General features: G+C 39.6%; 1 protein-coding gene across 1 annotated transcript in view; it reads left to right on the forward strand.

Moving 5' to 3' along the window:
* Window positions 1–18,320, forward strand: part of clec16a (C-type lectin domain containing 16A) — a 287,366-nt gene that overhangs the window by 219,605 nt on the left and 49,441 nt on the right. The window contains exon 22 of the mRNA XM_078559039.1: window positions 9,416–9,583. Within this exon, the coding sequence (XP_078415165.1) occupies window positions 9,416–9,583 (168 nt within the window). The remainder of the gene's footprint in view (window positions 1–9,415; window positions 9,584–18,320) is intronic.

Raw genomic sequence — 18,320 nt, forward strand, 5'->3', positions numbered from 1 at the left:
CAAGGCATTGGTGAGACTGCACCTGGAGCACTGTGCTCAGTTTTGGTCCCCTTACTTAAGGAAGGATGTAGTTGCATTGGAGGCAGCTCAGAGGAGGTTCACTAGATTGATTCCAGAGATGCGGCGCTTGTCTTATGAGGAGAGATTGAGCAGTTTAGGCCTATACTCGCTAGAGTTTAGAAGGATGAGAGGAGATCTAATTGAGGTATATAAGATGCTAAAGGGGATAGACAAAGTAGGCGTGGAGTGGATGTTTCCCCTTGTGGGGCATTCTAGAACAAGAGGCCATAGTTTTAGGCTAAGGGGTGGTAGATTTAAATCATAGATGAGGAGGAATTACTTTTCTCAAAGGGTCGTGAATCTGTGGAATTCACTACCCCAGAGTGCAGTGGATGCCGGGATGCTGAATAAATTTAAGGGGGAGATAGACAGATTTTTAATTATTAACAGGTTGAAAGGTTATGGGGAGAGGGTGGGAAATTGGAGTTGAGGCCGAAATGAGATCAGCCATGATCATATTGAATGGCGGGGCAGGCTCGAGGGGCTGAATTGCCTACTCCTGCTCCTAGTTCTTACGTTCTTATGTGTTCAGGAAAGAACGGGCAGGAAGAAAAGGAGGAGGGATGGTGGCATTGGTTAAGGAGAGCATTGCAATGCTGGAGAAAGAGGATGTCCCAGAGGGTTCAAGGACAGAATCAATTTGGCTAGAGCTAACGAACAAAAAAGTGTGCACCTACATTGCTAGGTGTAGTCTATAGATTGCCAAATAGTGGGAGGGATATAGAGGAACAAATCTATAGGGAAATTACAGAGAGGTGCAAACATTGTGGAGTAGTTATAATGGGGGACTTTAATTACCCAAATATAGACTGGGATAGTGGTAGCTTGAAGGGCAAGAGATCCTAGAGTGTGTTCAGGAGAATTTTCTACGGCAGTATGTGTCCAGTCCAACAAGAAAGGAGGCACGGCTAGACCTGGTTCTTGGAAGTGAGATGGGCCAAATAGATCAAATGTCAGTGGGGGAACATTTAGGAGACAGTGATCATTGTATCATAAGGTTTAGGATGACGGCAGAAAAGGACATTGGGCAATCCAGAATAAGAATAATTGGGGGAGAGCTAACTTCAATGGGGCAAGAACGGAGTTGGGCCAGATAGACTGGAACCAAAGGTTGGCAAGAAAAACTGTAGCTGAACAATGGGCTACCTTCAAAGAAGAAATGGTTCAGGCACAGTCGAGCTATACTCCCTCAAAAGGGAAAGGTGGGCAAACTAGTAATAGGAAACAGCGAGTAATGGTTAATGGATATTTTTCGGGCTGGAGGAAGGTTTGTCGTGGAGTTCCCCAGGGGTCAGTATTGGGACTCTTGCTTTTCCTGATTATATATTAATGATCTAGATCGTGATGTGCTGGGGACAATTTCAAAGTTTGTGGATGATACAAAACTTGGAAGCATTGTAAACTGTGAGGAGAACTGTGTAGAGCTTCAGAAGGATATAGACAAGTTGGTGGAGTGGACAGATAGGTGGCAGATGAATTTCAATGCAGAGAAGTGAGGTGATTCATGTTAGTAGGAAGAGCATGGAGAGACCATATAAAATAAGGGATACAACTCTAAATGGTGTGCAGGAGCAGAGGGTCCTGGGTGTATATGTGCATAAGTCATTAAAGGTGGCAGGACAGGTGAAGAGAGCAGTTAATAAAGCATACAAGTATCCTGGGCTTTATTAATAGGGGCAGAGAGTACAAGAGCAAGGAGGTTATGTTGGACTTGTACAGGACACTAGTTAGACCTCAGCCGGAATAGCGTGTATAGTTCTGGGCGCCACACTTTAGGAAGGAAGTGAACGCATTGGATAGAGTGCAGAGGAGGTTTACAATAATGGCTCCAAGGATGAGAAACTTTAGTTATGAAGATCAATTGGAGAAGTTGGGACTATTCTGCTTGGAGAGGAGAAGGCTAAGAGGAGATTTGATACGTTGCTCAAAATCATGAGGGACTGGACAGAATAGATGGGGAGAAACTGTTCCTGCTCGCAAAAGGTCAGAGAACGAGAGGGCAGAGTTTTAAAGTGATTTGCAAAAGAAGCAAATGCAATGTGAGAAAAAACATTTTCACACAGTGAGTAGTTTGGGTCTGGAATATGCTGCCTGGAAATGTATTGGTTCATTCAAGAGGGCTTGAGATGATTATTTAAATAGAAACAATGTGCAGGGTTACAGGGAAAAGGCAGGAGATGGCACTGAGTCATAATGTTCTTTCAGAGAGCCAGTGCAGAGATGATGAGCCAAATAGACGCCAAATAGATTCAATTGCAGCATTTTCCCAACGACTGATGTTAGGCTAAGCGATTTACAGTCTCCTGTTTTCCCACTCCTTCCTTTCTCAGATAGTGAGATTATATTTGCAAACTTCTATTCCCTAGGATCGTTCTGGAATCTAGGGAATTTTGGGGAATTATAACCAGCGCATCCACTACCTCTTTTTTAGAAGCTTAGTACGTAGGCCATCAGGTCTTGGTCCCATAAGTTTCTCAGGTACTTTTTCTCTACTGGCATTAATTACCTCCGGCTCCTTGCACTTTTAGCCCCTAGATTACCCTCTATTTCTGGTATGTAATTTTTGTTTTCTACTACGAGGATAGACACAAAATGTATTCTCTCATTCCCTATGATAATGCCTCTTAAGGGCCAATGTTTAGTTTAGCCACCCTCTTCCCACTTATATATGTGTAAAAGCTGTTACCACTATTTTTATATTCCTGCTGGTTTACTCTCATCCTACTTTTTCCCTTTTTTAAATCAGCTCTTTGGTGGCCCTTTACTAGTTTCTAAAACACTTCAATGATCAGGCTTATTACTGTTTTTTGCAACATTATAAGCCTCTTTTAATCTTCTACCATTGTTAACTTCCTTAGCCACAAATGAATCTTTCTTGCTGAGTTTGTTTTCCAATGGAATGTATTTTTGTTGAACATTTTGAATTGTTTCTTTAGATGTTTTCCACTGTTTATTTATCACCATAACTTTTAATCTATTTACACAATCAACCTTAGCCAGCTGTCCTGTCATACCTAAGTAATTGGCTTTGTTTTAAGCTTAAGATTCCAGGTAAGGATGGCAGATTTCCTCCCCTAAAGGACATTAGTGAACCAGGCAGGTTTTTATGACAATCTACAGTGGTTTCGTGGTCATAATCAGACTTTTAATTCCGGAATTTTTTATATTGAATTCAATTTTTGATATTGAATTCTGCTGTGTTGGAGTTTGAACCTGGGTGCTCAGACCATTACCCTAGGTCTCTGGAATACTAGTCCAAAGACAATACCACTATGCCACCGCCTCCTAAGTATGTCGCTTTCAAATTTAATGTGGAATTCAATTATATTATGATCACAATTTCCCAGTTGATCTTTTGTTATGATATTACTAATTAACCCTGTCTTTCACAATACTAGATCTAAAAGTGCTTTGTCCCTAGTTTGTCAATATGTTGTTCCAGGAAACTGGCAAGAAAACAGTCTACAAACTCATCTTCCAGACCACCTTTGCTAATTTGATTGACATTTACATCACACCTTTTGCAACCTCAAGAAGTTCCAAAGTGCTTTACGGCCAATTAAATACTTGTGACTCCCTTCACCACCAACGAACAGTGGCAGCAGTGTGTACCATCTAAACGATGCACTGCAGAAACTCACTAAGGCTCCTTAGGGAGCACCTTCCAAACCCACGACCACTACCATCTAGAAGGACAAGGGCAGCAGATACATGGGAACACCACCACCTTAAAGTTGCCCTCCAAGCCACTCAGTATCCTGACTTGGAACTATATCACTGTCCCTTCATTGGCACTGGGTCAAAATCCTGGAACTCCTCCCTAACAACACTGTGGACCTACACCTACACCTCATGGACTCCAGTGGTTCAAGAAGGCAGCTCACCACTACCTTCTCAAGGGCAATTAGGGATGGCCAATAAATGCTGGCCTAGCCAACAATGCCCACATCCTGTAAATAAATTTTTTAAATGTCATTGTTGGATTGTAGGAAACAGGACAGCGAATCTGTGTACAGCATGGTCCCACAAACAGCAGTGTGATATTGACCAAATAATCTGTTTTAGTGATCAGATTAATAATAGTTTTAATAATCAATATTAACCATGATATAGGGGAAAACTTTTACGTCCACCTGAGCATACAAGTAAAGCCTCACCTCTGAAGGATGACACATTTGACAGTGCAGCACGCCCTTAGTGCTCCACTGAAGTGTCAGCCCAGACTTTGTGACCATGTAACTGGAGTAGGACTTAAACGCACAATCTACTGATTCAAGTGAGAACGCTACAACTGAATGTTGGGTGTAATCTTTTGGATTTTACATAATTCAGAATTAAAATTGTTCCACCCTTAGGCAGTGCAATGCTCTTGGATCAACAAATCTCAAGGCTGTTGAAGGGTAAAATGCTGGCTTTATTTTCTCCTCCTCTAGCTCCTCAAAATGGGTTTCTATCTACATTAGATTTCCATAGCGAGAAAGCCAGCAGCTCCCAACAAGATATTGGAGGGGAAGTTATCAAGTTCTCTCTCAATAATTGTCATTGATTTCTTGGTCAGAACAGTGGTGGGAGTTGGGACAGTGGTGTGGGGGCGGGGGGTTGCTCAAGGAAATTGTCTTCTCTGCTCCAGTCTTTGTATGCTTAAAGTAAATAACTAGGAATTGGAGACCGCTAGAGGGATTCTGTATACTTCAAAAATTCCTTGATGCAAGTTTTTGAATAATTTGAGAATCTTCAAATGCTGCACTCTGAACTGCAAAGTGATTTTTCCACCCAGATGTATTTCAGTATGATCCTCAGTGGTTAGAATCTGATTTGTCAATGTGACCACAGTTTATAGTTGAGAACCACAAACTTACAGGGAAATATACATTTTTCTTGTGTAATCATTGTGAATTACAGTTTCAAGTTATGAAATAGCTTGACCTATTTAACATGCTTTTTCATTTTTTTGTGTGTAAATATAAATATATTCTTTAGCCAACAGCTCCCTTCGACATTGTTTCAAGGCTGCAAAGGGACACTGCAAAATCTTAGATGATATTGTAGTAATAGATTCAATTCTAATTAAATCCCCAAGTAATTTGATCTTTAATGACAATGTTGAAATAAGTCGAAGAGGAGATTGTATACAGTTGTTTTGTTGACCTATAAAGACTGCTATAACATACCACCAAAAATGAACCTTCATCTTACAAAATGAACTGCCATTCCAAGCAAGTACCTTGTACCTGTTTCACAGAGAACCAGTTTAAAAAAAGCGCATATAATGTTTCCGATTTTCATATCTATCTGACATTGAATGTTAAAGAAAAACATAACTAGCTACTGCATAAGGTCTGATTTTTTAAAAACATACTTACCAGTATCCGTCATATTAATTATAATTAATGAGGAAAACCAATAACTTTTGTAAAAATCCTACATTGCTGCACAACAAATTGTGATTTGGTGCAGATTTTCTCACTCGAAGATGGCTACCTCACTATTCCAAGCTGAGAACACTGAGCGCACATCCAGTGAACCTAATCGTCAGCTGATCAGGAACTCTCAGCTTGAGCTCTTGTCACTGGGCTGGATTTGAATCACTGGAAGTCTCCAAATTCTGTTGGCCGTAGGTGTCCTTCATGAAACCTCAATCCAGAACCTGTTACAAGATGCTGCATACAACTATTCATGCTTTGATGTAGGCTGATGCTGATTGGTTGTATCACATAGAGAAAGCATGAGCTGGTGCTGGGAATAGAAGAAGTCATGGTGGGTGCAATAGGTTGCTGTCTTTTGAGGTTGAAAACTAAGGTAAAATTGGAGTCAGGGTACAGGAAGTGAGCAGGGGTTTTACTGTGCATTTAACCAGTGCTGAGTCTTGCCTCAGAGGGATGCGGAAATGTTCCGTTTACATCTTGGGAAATGTCGTCGCCTTTCTCTTTCTCTTGTTTCTAGTTCTGTTGGTTTGCCACCTTAGTCAGACAGGTCTTCAATGTACTCTTTCCATCTATTCTTTACTTCCTCCAGTTCTATATGCAGTGTAGCATCTCTACTATCAATTCCTTTTTATGCTTGCTTACCTCTCCTTCCTCCAGTTGATTCCTTTATAGTGCCCATTCTTTTTTTGTAGTTGTTTCAATTCATTGCACTGCTCTCCCCAGTATCTCACTTTTGCTTGCTTGGTTGTCTTAGCTCGTTGGTTAGTTTTCTATGCATTTGTTTACCTTCATTTCTGTTTTTGTTTTTCCACTTCATTCTTTTGTCAGTTTTCTCTGGCATTGTCAGACTGTCAATCTTATCAGAAGATGGTTACTGCCACAAAGGAATCAGAGCTAGAATAGCAATGGCAAAGAATGCATTCTCCAAATATAAAGAAATTCTCAGCATAAGAATGAGTAGAGATTAAAAGAATTATCAAGAATTGTGTTTGGAGTGTTGCTGTATGGGGCTGAAATGTGGAACTTGAGAAAAGTGGACATCCAAAGACGAGAGTTGTGAATATGGTTTTGTAGAAGATGAAGCATATCTGTTGGAGAGAACACAAGAGCAATGAAGAAGTTTTTTGAGGAAAGGTAGTTTTCTACTTTTATTTTACAATTGTATTGTGTTGCATTGGTCTCGCCCATGACTTAATGTCAGGATTAATGATTGGTTATCATTAATCAAATGTAAGGAACACTAATATAAAAACAGAAAATGCTGGGAATACTCAACAGGTCAGGCAGCATCTGCGTAACGAGGAAGAGTTAATGTTAATTCTGTTTCTCCCTCCACAGATGCTGCATGACCTACTGAATATTTCCAGGATTTTCTGTTTCTATTTGATTTTCAGCATCTGCAGTATTCTGCTTTTTAATTAGTGCTGAACACTAATGTTTGGAGGAAGATTTTTTTTTTGCTATGCCAAATTTTAGTTTATGTGGTAAATCTGGCCGTTTGCCTTAAAATTCTCTTATCCTTCTATGAAGAGGCTTTCAATTCTTTAATTCTTGGTGCAGTTAATTCAAAAATAAGGACAATTGTTCCAAATAGTCATAAGTTGTAATCAAAAAGCAGAAATAAAGAACTTTGCAATAACTTGTTATGGAGCTAGTTTAAATTTCTAGTTCTTGTGATTTTTGTTTTCGGCACTTTCTTTACTACGAGTATATAGTACATTTGTTTTTATCCTGGAATGCAGCTTTGCCACTAACTGCCAAGAATAAAAATTCTCTCCCCAATTCAGTTCCTTTCCAGACGGCCAGTTTTGAAATATATTTACATGGCAAGTTACTAGAACTTTCAGATAATTCTTATGACTTAATAAAGTTTTAGCAACCACTAAATAAATTACACAAGAGAAAGGCATATGAACAATATATTTATTCCAATGCCAGGTTCCACTTTTCATAAGTGGTCTAAATGACTGTATTTGACCCACAGCCATAAGTAATTGTTTTTTCACTTATTCTAGCTCAATTTTACCTACTCTGCCTGTGAAATGGTGGTATTTGATAGTTGTGAAAGAACTGAACTTACTCTCAGCAAGTGATGAGAAATTTTCTGTCCATAACTTAGATTCTCATAGCTCAGTTGTAGGGAAGGCTGATAAAAATATTGTCCTAAACTAAAACTTGGTCAAAATGGGCATTTTGTGTCATTTTCATGAACTTTATCTTTACTAACATTTTCATGTCTGTAGTGTCTCGTTTTCTTCTTTCTAACTGGTTAAGTCCTGCTTTCCTGTTTTCTAAATGGTTATTTTCTCCTTCGCAAATTATCAACCTGTTTCTACATAGTGCTGTAGAATGGTTACAGCACAGAAAGAGAAACCTAAACTTTCCTCCTAGCCCTGCCAAGCCCCTTTTGGGCTTCCACCACACTCTCTGGTACTGCATTGTAGATCCTAGCTACTCCCTTTATTTAAGAAAACGCCTTTCCTCATGTCGTCTTTGGTTCTTTTGTGAATCACCTTAAATTGGTTTCCTTTTGGTTGTTGACCTTTTGACTAATTGAAACAGTTTCCCTTTATCTACTCTGGCCAGGTCCCTTGTGATTTTGAACGCTTCAATAAGCTTTCCTTTCAATCTTCTCTGAGGAGACCAACCTCAGCTTCTCCAGTCTATCCACATAACTGAAGTCCAACAAGCCTGGAACCAAACAATGGATTATATTTTACAAAATGCAACTAACGAAATTTCAGAAACTGGACAGAACTGAATTTGGGTAGTGTGGGACGAGGAGTTTTGAAATACAGTTACATTTACAGAATAAATAAATCATGGAAATGCTAATTAAGATTAGCTCCCAATCTCAGGAACTGCAGGTGCAGTGAACCCTGATGATCCCAGGTTCTTAGTCGTAGTCCGGTGCTTTTCTGCTCAGTACATGGAGGTTACACACTGCCTCAACTTGAGACCTGATTTCTACCTGCAGCTTTCTTGTGACAGATAACCCTTGTGATCCCATTAGATGCTCATTCTGAACCTATGCCTTAGCCTGTACCTGCTACTCGCATCCACTGGCATCTTTCTTACCCCATTCCCATCCACTTCTGTCTGCATGATCTTGAGCTGGGGTCCAGCCTCACCATCAGCCGTGGCTTCAACCCGCAATTTCCACCTGGACCTGCCTAACCGACAGCCCAGCCTCCACCTCAGCTCTATGAACAACGACACTTAAGATATAGGGTATAATATTAATCAGTTTGCATAATTGGGTAGTAAATTAATCTTGGATTGCAAGTGATATTATAAATGTAATTCAAGCTATTTATAGACAACTCCTTAACTCAAAGGTTAAAGCACTGCCTTATTTGCCCTTAACCACAATTTGTACTTAAATTCTTGACAAATGTTCAAGACCAGCAGAAAAACCGTTCTTCCTAATTTCCATTGTATTCCTTGAAGAACCACCTAACCCCCTCTTTAGTCCTTTTTGAAATTGCATTCTGATTGGAAGCTATCAATATAGGATATGGCTAAAAACTTGCTCCATTCTACAGCGAAGGAGTTTGACTAACTCTGGTTACTGTTTTATCAGGAGGACATGATAATTGTATTGCTTCGCAGTTCTGATGCACAACTGGATGGGATTTATAGCTTAGTGTGCGTTATAATGGACATTTTAGCATATTGAGCACCAACGTTAAAAATGTTACACTGCATCAGTGTGCACAATTTTACAACATTCATTATAAACTCAAAAAGATATGGGAAATGTCATGTAATTGAAAATATTTGCACATCTGAAATCTGCAGAAGAATTATAGTTTTAGATGTTAATTTTTTCAAAATGAATTCATGCAACCAAATTCTGTTCAGGAATAACAATTATTTGAAATATCTTTGTTTAAACTGTTCATTAAAATATATTTATTGTACTCTAGTACTGTTGGATCTCCCAGTGGAAACCTCTTCTGAAATCATGGGCTTTGGACATGGGTCGCCTTCTTCTGCCCATCATCTACCTTTTAGATTCTATGACCAGTCTCGCCGTGGTGTCAGTGATCCTACAGTTCAGCGTTCAGTTTTTGCTTCTGTTGATAAAGTTCCAGGTAATGTTTAATGTTCTACTCATTCAAATAAATATTTTAAACTATTTGTGCAAAAACTTTAACCTTTTGAAGACTGTGATAGCTTAGTTACAGTGCAATAAGGCTAACAGGCTTGCAGTAGTGCTTCAGTTTAATTCAGAGATTACCAAAGCAGGAAATGCTATCTCGGGCTGTGCATTGCTTTTAACCTATTTTATATTTGGGAGTTTTGGCCAAAATGTTCTGTGTGAGTGTCGCATCTATTTATATTGGTACACAGCAGTCTGGGACACAGTTGATTAAGTAAACAAATGTTTTCTTTTAGTGAAGGAACCTGAAACATTCCCATCCACAGTAACAAAAAAAACTAGAAGCAACTGGCCTTGATAAAACAAACTTGTCACACGGTGTCCTCCCACCAGTGGTGGATCTGCAGGCGTGTTTGTGCCTGTGTAGTAATATAAGCATTGCATGAGGATATATGGACATACTGTATGTGTATAAGTTTAGCTATTGGACAAACATGGATCTTTGATTATTTTTCAATTTTCTTTCTATCCTGAAATCTGCAAAATTAAATGTGATTTGAAGAGTTAATTCACTGACATTTCCGATACTTGTTAAGCACCAGACTGTGTTTCTATTTGATTCAGTCAGTTCCTCTATACAGTGTAGCAGTGCCCACAATAGAGTTCTCATCGCTTTTAGGTCATCGTCACCAAAACACCACACTAACCATTATTCCTGTCAAGTGTGGTTCAGTAAGAATCTAAAAAGAGTTTAAATTTTTGTGCTGCTTAAACAGGTTTTCTCCATTGCTTTATTTAAGGCATATTTGTGGGTCTGCAATTTTGAGCTCTGAATTGGTGAGCTGTTTTTAGCAATATAATTGTGGGGAGCTGGCACTCAACCCGAACTAAATAAAAATCAATGTAAAAGCACCCGTCATTTTTCATTTTACTCTTGTTTACCCTGAAAATAATTTGAGTAAAAATAAATAGAAACAGCAGAGATGTGTTAAATTGGAAAGGGGTGGGGGGGGAAAAAGTCTTACCTCCTATATAATGCTTTTCAGGCTTAGTGTTTGCTTGTCTGCATTTGTGAATAACAATTTGTACCACTTCCTAATTCTGCTTTCTACCTTATTGTTCCTTGAATTTGAAACTTTGCAACACAATGTGAAATGAGGAAAGAATTGGGAAATAACAGTGCAAGTGTAAATATGGTGGATGCGTGGAGAATCTGAGAAGGATGTCTTCAGCCTTTGCAGACTGGGCAGGGGAAACACCAGAGTGCCTTTGTGAATTGAAGAGAAATAGTGCCAACTTAAGATGGGGAAGAAGAGGGTGAAGAAAAAGAACCAGCATAAACTGATGAGGAAACGAATGGTGTCAGCATAACCCGATATTGAAGAAGAGGAATGCATGTGTGAATTGGAGAGGGTGGGTGAAAAAGATGAGCGTTAGCATTAATTGTTAAGGGAAAAGAAAGTGCTGAATGCGAAACAGTTTTTGCAGAAGGAAGCAGAAAATGGCGAAATGTGGAAAAAGCACCATCAGGGCCTAATGAGCTGTGACTGAGAAAGCTCTTTACATTTCAGCACGTAGGAAGACCTGGGATTTGTAGAATTGTGGAAGATGAACCTCAAATTGGCAAACTGAATGAGTTTTGCTTCACTTTTAAGTTGTGGTGTGTCTCAGCAGGAAGGGGAGGGGCAGAGCAGAGCATGGGCAGGATCGTTTCTGGGTGGTTGAAGGGGGACTGCATATTTACAGAGGTCCCTTATTATTTAATGTTTTATGATCGGTTCCCAGATAATAATCCCTTGTGTCCCTGGATGCTAATCTCATGTTTCTGTTTGTCTCTGTCCTTCTCTCTCTCCTATAAAGAAATGTAGAATATTCTAACTGCTGTCAACAAAACAAGGTTTTCAATATTGGGGGGAAAAAAGCTATGATGAGGAAGGAGACAGTGTGTATTTGGCTCAGTCTCAGTGTGACGGAGTTTAACAGTGAAAATGTTTACATCTTCTAATTGGCAACGCAAGTGATAGAGGTAAAATAATTACAATAAAAATACAATACTGCAGGTGCTGGAAATCTGAAATGAAAACAGAAAATGTTGGAAATACTTGAGCAGTCAGGCAGCATCTGTGAAGAGAAACAGTTAAATTTCAGATCGATAACCTTTTATTAGAACTTTAGCATGAGAAGCTGTGTAAACTGTTGTCAAAACGCTAATGTCGAGTGAGGTGATTAGATGCATTTCAAAAATGTTAGCCATTTTTTAAATTGAAAAATGAACTCTGGGAAAATGCTCTGCCTTTCTCTCACAGTTTAATGTGCTTTGAGAAGTTAGGTGAATACCATTGGAATGTTGCATATATAATAGACTTTGCAGACTAAGATCAATTTCTGTCCCTCTAAAGGTCATAAAACACAAGAACTGGAAGAATTATTTCTAACACCTTTCCAAGCTTTTAGAAATGTTTGTATGTTCACACTCTTAAGAAACCCAATAAAGCCCTAAAATTGAAGGAATGATGGAGAAAGTAAATAAGGGGTTGATTGAACAAAAATTTCCAGTCTGTAGCCATACTCCTATACAAACTTGTTGCATTGGAGATGTAGATCATATGTCATAGTACATTTTGACCTATTGCCTTTGTATTTATTTTAAGGTGAATTTAGGTGTTTGTCTAAGTGGTATTTTCTTTGTAGATTAAGCACTCACATCTTGTGCAGAATACTTGAATATTCAAGTACCATTCTGCAAGGCTGAATTTTTCTGAAATAATTCTGCAGATGAAATGCTTTATTTAAAATGATACAGTGCATAAACCTGCGTTTCTACAGCACTCTACAAGCAGAGGCACAACTCAACCCTTTACACAATGGAAGAAAAGAGGATGCAGAGCAGGAGGAGAGGGGGGAGACACGTAGAGCATTAGTTTGGGGGATGGAAGATGTGGTTGAAGAGAAGTGAAGAATAGTTGCATCTTTAACAGAAAGGGTATGTATTGATGGCCTGGGACCAATGAACTCGCAGCAAGATTCACTAGTGTGACTGGGGAGCATTTAAACTAAATTGACAGGTAATGGAAACCAGCATATAGAAATAGAAAAGAGGAGTAAGGTGCTTAAAGAGGTGCGTGTGTTGGATGGTACTGGAGAAGGAAGTAATAACAGATGGAAGCAGACTAAGAAGGACTACAAGGTTTACAATGCATGTATGTAAATGAACAAAGTGTGGTGATTAAGTTTGGTGAACTACAGCTGTGTGGGAGTATGATGTAGTGGCAATAATGGAAATTTGTTTTAAAATGGTGAGGACTGGGTGCTTAATATTCAAGGAAGCAAAGTGTTCAGAAAAGATAGGGAAGGAAAAAAGTAAGTGGGGTAGCAGTACTGATTAGAAAAGACATTGTAGCATTCTCTTGAGGGGAAAAGAACAGAATCCGTTTGGTTAGAGTTGGGTATCAAAAAGGAGATGTTCGTGCTACTAGGGGTATTCTGTCTGCCTCCAAATAGTGAGTGATAGAGGAGCAAATCTGCAGGGAAATCGCAGATGTCATGAGGTTATTGCCCAAATTTTGATTGGAATAATGTTAGAGCTGAAGGTAAAGAAGGCGAGAAACGTGTTCACGAGAACTTCCTTGACCAGTATGTACTCGGTCCAACTAGGAAGAAAGTATTGCTGAATCTGGTGCTAGGGAATGAAGTGAGTGGGCCAAATGCCTGTGAGAAACACTTGAGTAAGAGTGATTTTTGTCATAAGGTTTAGATTAGCAATGGAGAAGAGCAAGGAACAATCTAAAGTAGAACTTTGAAATTGGCAACGGGATAACTTCAATGGGATGAGGGGGGATGAATGGAACAAAAGATAGACAGGAAAAACTGTAGCCAAACAATGAGTGATCTTTTAGGAAGATGATGTTTTGGGTACAGGCTAAGTACATTCCAGCATGGGCACAAGGTAAGCGAACGAAAGCCAAGGCTGTTTGCATGACAAGGGAGCTGAAGGATATGAGGAGTCAAAAAAAAAAGGATGCCTATCATGTGAATTCTTCAAGTGAGAACCAGGTCAAATACAATAAGTTGAGAGGGAAAGTGAAGGGGAAAATAAGACTGGCAAAGAGGATAGAATGGCAGTTAACACAAAATGGAATCCAATAATTATCTTGTAAATAGTAAATGAGTAGTGAGAGGTGGGGTGGGCCTTGTGGGGACAGAGTGATATAGGCTTCAAGACAACGAGCAAGTATGCACTTATGCAAAGTACTCATTAAGGGAAAAGGATGCTGACAAAATATCAGTAGAAACTGAGATGGCAGAGGTAATGGATGGGGTGAAAATTGATGGGCAGCTCTGCTGGCTACATAACATAAATAGGAGCAGGAGTAGACCACATGACCCGTTGAGCCTGCTCTGCTATTCAGTACAATCATGACTGATCTTGGACTTCAACTCTATTTTCCTGCCTGCTCCTCATCCCTTAATTTCCTTAGAGACCAAAAATTTGTCTATCCCAGCCTTAAATGTATTTACGATGAAGCATCTATAACTTTCTGGGGTAGAGAATTCCAAAGACTCTCAATCCTTTGAAGTAATTTCTCCCCATCTCTGCCCTAAATGATGGTCCCCTTACCCACTGTGTTTTAGATTCCCTGACCAATGGAAACAATCTCTCAGCACCCATCCTATCAAGCCCCGTCAGCATTTTGTATGTTTCATTGAGATCGTGTCTCATTCTTCTGAGCTCCAGAGAATATAAGCCCAATTTACTCAGCCTCTCATGATAGAACAACAACCCCCTCACCCCAGGTTCCAACTTAGTGAACCTTCACTGTACCACCTCCAATGCAAGTATATGCTTTCTTAAATGTGGAGGCCAAAACTGCAGATGTGGTCTCGCCAAAATTGCAGATGTGGTCTCACCAAAACCCTGTACAGGTGTAGCAAGTCATCTTTATTCTTGTACTCCAATCCCCTTGCAATAAAAGCCAACATGCCATTTGCTTTCTTAATTGCTTGCACTTGCATGCTAACTTTCTGCATTCCTTGTACAAGCACACCCAAGTTTCTTTCAGCATCAACACTTAGAAGTTTCTCACCTTTCAAAAAATATTCTGCTTCTATGCTTAGAGTGAATAAGTCACCTGGTCCAAATGGCTTACATCCCAGGTTGCTAAAGGAAGAGGGTCTGGAGATAGCGGAAGGCCTTATCATAATCTTCCAATATTCCCTAAATACAGGGGAGGTGCTAGAGGATTAGAGAGTGGCAAATGTGACATCCTTATTCAAGAAAGTATGTAAGGACATCCTTCGTAATTATAGGCTGGTCAGTTTAACATTACTGTTTGTAAAACCTCACCCACCACTAATCAGGGAAAAAAAATCAATAGGGACTTGGAGAGGTTTGAGTTAGTTAAAGGGAGCCGGCATGTTTGGTAAAAAGTAGATGGTGCCTGGCTTGACTAATTTAATTGTATTTTTGATGAAGTAACAGACGGTTGATGAAGGGAAAGCAATGGATGTTATCTATATGGAGTTTAAGCCTTTGACAAAATACCATATAAAAGGCTGGTTAACTAATTTGAGACCCATGGAATAAAAGAGGCAGTGTCAACTTGGATAAAAATTGGTTTAAGGATAGAAAATAGTGAGTCATGATGAATTATTATTTTGCAGACTAAAGGATGGTGGACAATGGTGTTTTCCAAGGTTCTGTGCTTTTTTTTGATGGAGTAAAATTTCAAAATTTGCCAATGATATCAAACTTGGAGGCTGACAGTGAGGATAATAGCAATCGACTGCAACAGGACATAGATTATCAAAATGCAGACACAAGTGGCAAATAAAATCTAATACAGAGAAGTGTGAGGTGATGCATTTTAGCAGGAGGGACAGGGAGAGGCAATATAGCACAGAACTAAAGGGCTGGATCTTGTGTTTCTCGGTGTGTTTGGGGGGTAGAATAGAAACTGAATGGTCCACTCGCTCCTGCCCCGCCATCTCTGTGTGTCCATTCGAGTGTTGGATGGCCAATTGTTGGCTGTCTGGCAGGAAGGAGACCAATTAGAGGAGAAAAGCAGAGCACCGCGCCCAATCGGGACTATAAGCTGTCATGTGGCAGAGGGGCAATGCGAGGGAGTCAATTGTGGTTAGAAATTCAAAGGCTCCCTACTCTCAGAATCAGTGTTTATTTTTCATTGAAAATACAAAAAAAGGTAAAATATGTCATTTAAAAAATCTCTCAGAAGCTGCCACTTCTCCAGCAGAATCTGCTGGTATATTCAATCATAGTCCTGGAGATGGGTATTTTCTTCTACCCTTGTGCCACCTTGTTATAACTGGCGTAAAAGCCTCTCAAACGTTTTCACGTCCATACGCATAAAAATGCAGCAGGCAACAAAAAATTACGGACGATTGGGTTGTTAATGAGCTTAATAGTTTGTTCATCAGCGCTTTCAAAATGGAAGGCGGACTGCCGATTTCCGCGCCTGCTTGCCTTCCTTAATTTTGGAGGTTCACATGATGACCTCGTATTGCCGACACATTATCACACGCTATTTTATGTTCACGTGGGGACGGCCCGCCCAATTTGCAAACGTAAAGTCCAGCCCAGGGTGTACAGGGACAGAGGGACCTGGGGATTCATGTGCATAACTCTTTGAAGGTGGCAGGGTGTATCGAGAATTATTTCAAATGGAGGTTTGATGGGCACTTGAACACGATAAACTTACAGGACTACAGGAATAGAGCAGGGGAATAGGGTTGATTGGATTGCTACGAAGAGAGCCAGCATGGGCTTGATGGGCTGAATGACCTCCTCCTGTATTGTAATGAGTTTGACTCCTATGATAGTCTTTTGTCTCTTTTTTGCATATGTTTGTGTGATTTTTGAAAAGGTTTTTAAAAGCAGGGGGGTGTAAAGATGAAAGAGACTAAGCAGTGGATTCCAGAAGGCAGGAGCATAGTGGCTTTCAGGCACCAATGGTAGAAAAGAGAGCAAGGAAGAGAAAACACTTCAAGAAGTGGTATTATGCACAACAAGGAAGAAATAATGAAGGCAGTGAGAATTGGGATAGAGAGATTTGAAAGTGAGTGAGAGAATTCTGAAGTTAATCTACAGATTTAGAGAAGTTTGTATAGAATGGGGGTGATAGGAGGATGATTTATGCAGGTGAGGGCATTAGCTGAGGTGATTTGGTGAGTGTTTAAATGATTGGTGTACGCAGAGATCAGAGTAGGAGAGGATGGGAAAAGTCGAGCATTTGAGTATTCAAGGGTTTCTAGTGTTTTTATAGCCTTTGGGGAGGGGAGAAGTGAAAGTGTGTTCTTAGTAACGGAGCAGATCGAGATTAGTATTTACCCATGCGTAATTTGTATCCATTCAATGCCAAATATTGAAATTTGAATGAATGCACAGATGTCTACAATGTAATGAAACTGATAATGCCATGGTAATTGGAAGTTGTAACACGTGCAAACTTTAACAAAATGAGAATTGTCCATACCTCGTTTCTGTGTTTAAAAGTATTTACCATACACTACTCAAATTTCCACAGGGCTCTTTTTAATGTATTAAATGTAGTTAACTGGACAGATGCTTGATATGTTGATGCAGATTTAATGTGCATTTTAAGCTTACCAATTATACAAACTAACCCATAATGTATGGTAACTCTGACTGTACTTCATCTGAGGAAAAGCTTTATTCACAATAAAATGACTTTTGCTGAGATCATGCATTTACTAGAATTCATATCCTGTTAACTAAGAAACCCATCTGTCATTAAGCCAGCTGCAACTCTGGTTTCCCAGAAAGATGCCAGATGGTTTCACAGTTGGGAATACTCGCAATTATTTGCGTACTATGTTTTCAAGATCTTTGCTTTTATTTCATGTCAGCTTGTGTTAATATTAGTAGTTACAACTATGGGTCAGAAAGTTATTACTTCGAACTGCTGTGTAGAACTCAGGCGAGTAATCTAGGCTGACACTTCAATCCAATATGGGGGGGGCTTGCTGCACCATTTACAGCTGCTGTCATTCAAATGAAATTTTATACCCATACCCTGCCTATATGTTCTCATGGTACAGATCTCATGGCATTACTCAAAGCTGATCAAGGAGTTATTTTGGGGGATCTTGCCAACATATGTCCTTCAAACCACTACTATCTGATCATTCATGCCATTGCTAGTTTTGGTTCTTGCGCATAAACTGCTTGCTTCATTTACCTAAATTATAGCAGTCACTGCATCAATATAAGTTTTTTTTATTTTTACATACATTTTCAGTAGCTTTTTATTTCAAATTTGTGTACTGAGACTGTGCTGACATTTTCCTTGAGTGAGCGCTTGCTTCCCTCCTTTGTTTGCACTGCCTGTAAATTATTTTGTGAATTGTTATCTTTGCCAATTGGCTGGTTGCTATGAGTAACACCACAACTTCTGTGGCATTTGTGTTTCTAACTTTTGATCAACCCTAAAGAATGTCTTCCTTCTAAAGTGTAGTGCCAATCTTGTTTGCAGCTACCAAAGAAAGGTACGCCTTTTTTTCCCAAGTTTGGGGTTCTCTACCTTAGAGGAAACTTTGCCCTGTTTTTTTTTTCATCTTTGATGGAGATGTCAACAGAAGCTACATTCTGTTCAGGATGGGAGAACTGAAGGGCTTGCACAACAGGACAGTTCCCCTATGCCTGTCCTGTCCTCTGTATCAGAAGGTTCAAGCCCCACTTCAGGACTTGAGCA

This window comes from Cetorhinus maximus, chromosome 15, assembly GCF_964194155.1.
Source record: "Cetorhinus maximus chromosome 15, sCetMax3.hap1.1, whole genome shotgun sequence".
Taxonomy (NCBI): Eukaryota; Metazoa; Chordata; class Chondrichthyes; order Lamniformes; family Cetorhinidae; genus Cetorhinus; species Cetorhinus maximus.